The sequence below is a fragment of the Antrostomus carolinensis genome, unplaced genomic scaffold, assembly GCF_000700745.2.
Source record: "Antrostomus carolinensis isolate BGI_N321 unplaced genomic scaffold, ASM70074v2 scaffold55526, whole genome shotgun sequence".
Lineage (NCBI taxonomy): Eukaryota > Metazoa > Chordata > Aves > Caprimulgiformes > Caprimulgidae > Antrostomus > Antrostomus carolinensis.
Genome location: NW_010323641.1, coordinates 20 through 4,699, shown reverse-complemented (window position 1 = coordinate 4,699; position 4,680 = coordinate 20). Strand labels below are relative to the sequence as shown.

At 41.4% G+C, this 4,680-nt stretch overlaps 1 protein-coding gene across 1 annotated transcript; it reads right to left on the bottom strand.

The window, feature by feature from the left end:
• Positions 1-3,820: 3,820 nt before the first annotated feature.
• Positions 3,821-4,006, bottom strand: SMIM30 (small integral membrane protein 30). The gene has a single exon (XM_029085606.1). It carries the CDS (start codon positions 4,004-4,006, stop codon positions 3,821-3,823), a length of 186 nt encoding a protein of 61 aa, XP_028941439.1.
• Between the last annotated feature and the right edge of the window lie 674 nt (positions 4,007-4,680).

Genomic DNA, 4,680 nt, shown 5'->3' with positions numbered 1-4,680 from the left:
TGCAAAGAGGAACCTGGGCTTCAGACTGTGTCTAGTCAGCACATGGAGTCTCTGGGCTAGTCCAAGGACAGGTCCCATGGCAGGGGCATGGTGGCTGAGAACCACAAGCACAATATGCTCCAGAAATCTCAGCGACCATCCTGGAGATATCACCTACTTACCTAGGACACCACTGCAAGTCACTGACTCTCCTTCCACTTGTCCCACTCATCAAAGGATGTGATAGGCATGCAAACATAAATACCTGTAAGCATATAAGGGTTCTCAAATGGAAGGTGCCATAGAATTGCCAAGCCTCCTGTTAAAGCAGCATCACCAGCGGTATTTATCTGAGTGGGAGAAAGGATTCATGGCAGTGATTTATCAGCAAGTGCATTAGTAAATGGGTGAAATGTTTGTAATTCCAGTCCCAGGTACTGCTGTACCCAGGAGAATGGTGATGCCAAGCTTGTGTGCAGCACTTGAAGGTATGCCATGAGGAGCGAAGGACTTCTGTCCATTCACAAAGGGACCATATGCTGACTGTTAAACATTCATAGGATGGCTGCTTTTGAGGTACGCTCTTGTTATAGCAGATGGAAGTCATAGCTCTCAAAAGCTCCTGACTTGCAGCCTTCTTGCACTAATTAGAGGGTAGGTTGTGTTTGTTAGGAGGTGGGCATTGTCAGGCTGGTTTTGCTTTCTGCCCTGAAGACAGCCGCTAACGGTATTAGTTTAGTGCTCTGTGCACTATCTGAAGTCACAAATGATCTAGAACCCTGTTTTCATAAAATGCTGGGATAAAACAAGCTTTTTTGAAGTATAAAAAAAAAGTATCATTCAAATAACTGTAAAGCACTAGAACTTAATTCTTTAGAAGAAAAGAAAATGGTCCTTTGTATCTTTGGGTCTCTAGATAGAAAACTGCCATGAATGTTTTTTCTGGTATAAAAGCAACTACATAATAGTAATATTGAAAATTCATGTCAAAAGGAAAAATAAATGCCTCAAGTTTCCTTTGTATCAGAGAAATGGGCTTCTTCACAACTGCAAGCTACCCATTTCAAAGTAAGAGGACAATCCCCCTTGAAGTGCTCTAAAGTAACTGATATTGAAACGAGGGAATAGAACCAAGAGAAGTACACTCACTGTACAAAAATTCAACTGAAAACATACCTTATGCCACATTAGTTTGTAAAGTCACTTAAAATAAACAAAAATATAAGAAAATAATATTTAATGTGAGGAATTTCAGTAGTTTCAGTAATTTCTGTCATCCCTGTTTTCCCTTTCATAAGAACTACTTCATCAAACTGATGACAAATCATGTGAAAGTTTATTAAGACAGAAGAAAAACAGGGTAATTTTACACTCAAGTCATGGACAAATGTGAGTCTTCAACAATAAAGCTTCTGTTGGAACCCAGGAAATAATGCCATTATGCTGTGCAGACACCTTTCAATGAAGTAAATACAGCTTCAGGGAAAGGACACAGTTCCTCATATCCCTATCACCTGATGCTAATTACTCTGCTAAAATTTTGTTCTCCTGCAGTGAAACTGTTGCACAATTCTGTGAAAGTCTCTTTTCCAAAGTGATGATCAAGGAGGCTGTGAAAAGCTGCTTGTGATAAGACTTAGTCTATTGAAAGAGCCATATTTGATATTCTATCGAGAATTTAACAAACAACCTGAGTTTTGGCAAATACAAAGTCAACCGAGTTTTTTGTTTGGTTGTTTTTTTGAAGGGGTAATGGTTTAGCCAAACTGGAACATGGAAGATCACACTTGATGTGTGCTTCCATCCAGCCAATTGAATAATCACATACAGGATCATCTACTGCTGCTGGGCAGCCTTCAAAGGTGACACTACTGTCTGGAGCTCCTCTTAAGGCTGTAAATTTCATTTGTATGTAGTAATTGTGCACCATGTCTCTTTCTGACTTTTGGAAGCCACAGAAAGAATTCAAGAGCAGCTACCTGGCAAGACTTAGGTCTCATCAGAGTATCATTGTGACCATTATTATTCCTGTAACTTGAGAGCAGAAACCTACATTCTTGTGGCTTGCTGGGTTGAGTCCTACGTTTTTAACCCCACACAATTTTGGAAGCTTTTGTTTTACCATCCTCCCTCTAACAACCATGAGAGAGGGACATAAATTGCAAGTCTGAAATAATCAGGGCTTCTGTCTCCTCAGAGGCTGGAAACAGAAGTCAAACCAGACACAAATAGCATACAGAATACAGAAATCTTAGAATTTGGAGAACATGATTTGCCCACCCAATTACTTACATAAGACCTGCCTGACAACTCTTCCAGCCATTGCTTTGTGCTCTACTGAACAGAGACATTTATAGAGGAAGGCGAGGAATAGTATCAAAATATATAGCTGTGCATCCCATTTATCCTTTTTCCCCAGCTCTGAAAGATAAAAGCCAAGATTTCTAGCAAGAGCGTCAGTGTCCACAGCACAAGATCAGAAGGAGATTCTGTGAACTGTAGAGAGCTCACCTTCCTATGCTCCTATTCTGCTGCTGTTACGAATGGTGCTCCTTGTCTCAAGCAGACAGCTAGAACACCCTAACAAGCCAGAGGGACTTGTGGTAGACATTCTTGACTGTGCCATTTCAACTTTGGTACTTAAAATTAAGAAATAGGTCCTGGATATGCTACTGAGTCAAGTCTTTCAACCATATACCATACAATCTGACTGAGCATGAACAGAATAAGACCATTTACATCTCCCCTTTTGCATCAGGATCTTTTACTTTGGTTTTGGTCCTAATCTTCTGTGGAACTCATAATCATCAGTTAGGTAAGAAGCCTACAAGTTTAGCTAGCAATGTTAAGTTTGTCATGAGGAAGACACTTGAGAACAATGGACCTGTTGACTAAAACCAGGATTTTAACAAAACATGTTATTTCTATATTGCAAAAGAAATGTGCACAACTGTCTTGTTAAAATTCTAATAACCCCCTAATGCAGAAATAGTACATGTAATTTCTCGTAATAAGACATAAAGTTTTGGGGAAAAAAATACAAAGACCAAATAAAATAAGTCTTAAACCTGATGTGCCTAAAGGAAAACCATGTACAAAAAATAAACAAGAGACAAAACCCATAGCCTTAATCTGATTTACGCAGCCTTACATGTACTTTTCTGTGAAGAAAAATAGTGTTCCCATTCTTAAGATAGATACAAGTAGATACATCTACTTGGTAAGAACACAGGCTACGGGAGAAGCACATTCTAAAATAAAAATACGTAAGGAAAAAAAGTTTTCTATGTTTTCTTAGTTCTCTGAAGTCTCATCCCTGTGACAGCAGAAGTGAGGTGTTAGGTGTTAACTGTCATTACATAAGAACGTGAGCACGTGCACACAGGTCAAAGCGGTCTGCTTTCTAGCTAGCTAGTTAGAAGTACTTCAAAAGCTCTATCATCTTGACTGGAAGATTAATAGGTGCTTCCTCCTGATTAACCCTTGAAACCAAAATTGTGGAACTTGGTGGTGGTCTCCTTCATATGTTCCATTTATAAACATTTACTGTGAACCACTCTATGATTTTCCTTCCCCATTCAAAAAGGTCTTACCCTTCTCTAAGGCAATATTTAATCACAAGTGATATAAAATCATCTTACTGTCATAAGGGCAGATCCTACAAATCCCTTTTACTGGTTACAGTCTTGGTTCTGTTGTATTGCACAGTAAGAGGGGTTTGCAGAAATATCTGCTACATGGTTTTTTTAAAAAGTTAACCAGAATTGAAGCTGTTTTTCACCCCAGATCTCAACCCCAAGCTGTGTTTGGAAATTCACTTCATCTGAACATCTTCTTGAAATCATTGCTGTCCATTTCTTTTCCTTGCATACAAGCCAAGGCAGGCACAGAATCCAACAACACTGACAGTGAGGCCTAGGAGGAAGGCGATGGTATCTCCTGCGTCCAGGGCTTCAACTACTGGCAGCACCAGCAGCAATGAAACAAGGATCAGGGAAAGTTTTGAGGTGTTCTTGGTAGAAGTCATGCTGCCGACCAGCTGAACTCAAGGTGAAGTTAAATGAGGAAAGCGTTGGAAAGCAGGTACTTCAGTGGTATCTACAAAGAAAACAAAATGAGTGTCACAGGATTTCCCTTCCTTCCCCCCTGGAACTGTCTTGCAAAAGCCAACTGCTGTGATTGATGTATCACAAATATCTGTGTGGGACTCAGGAAATTTAGGTTTTATCTTCACAATTACAAAAGTAAATGACTTACTACCATGAGACAGCCATGGTGGGTTTGCTATCTTGTTATGCAACTCTGTGGAAATTAATCTTTTGGAATCTTACCATGAGGTGAAGTCAGAATAGGTTCTCCTGCCTGCAGCCATCAGTGCCTGCTTACTTCATGGTGTGCTACACGGGGCTTTTCCAGGAGATGCTTAGGACTGGGCAGCTGCTGCACACCACCGACCCAGGCCTCCTAGGACGGGGCAGCCCCGGGGACCCCTGCGCAGGCTGGCGAGGATGTGAATGTCACCGTCAGCCCCTCCCGTGAGTGCCCCTGCGCACGCTTTTCGGTGGGACAAACGTCCTTCCCGTTTCCTCCAACTTGGGAAGTGTCTCCAAGTCGCACGCCGGGCCTCGCCCTACGGACCGCTCCGCAAGTTTATCCCGCAGGAAAGTCCAGTCCCGGGGTACGCACGACAAAACACCGCGC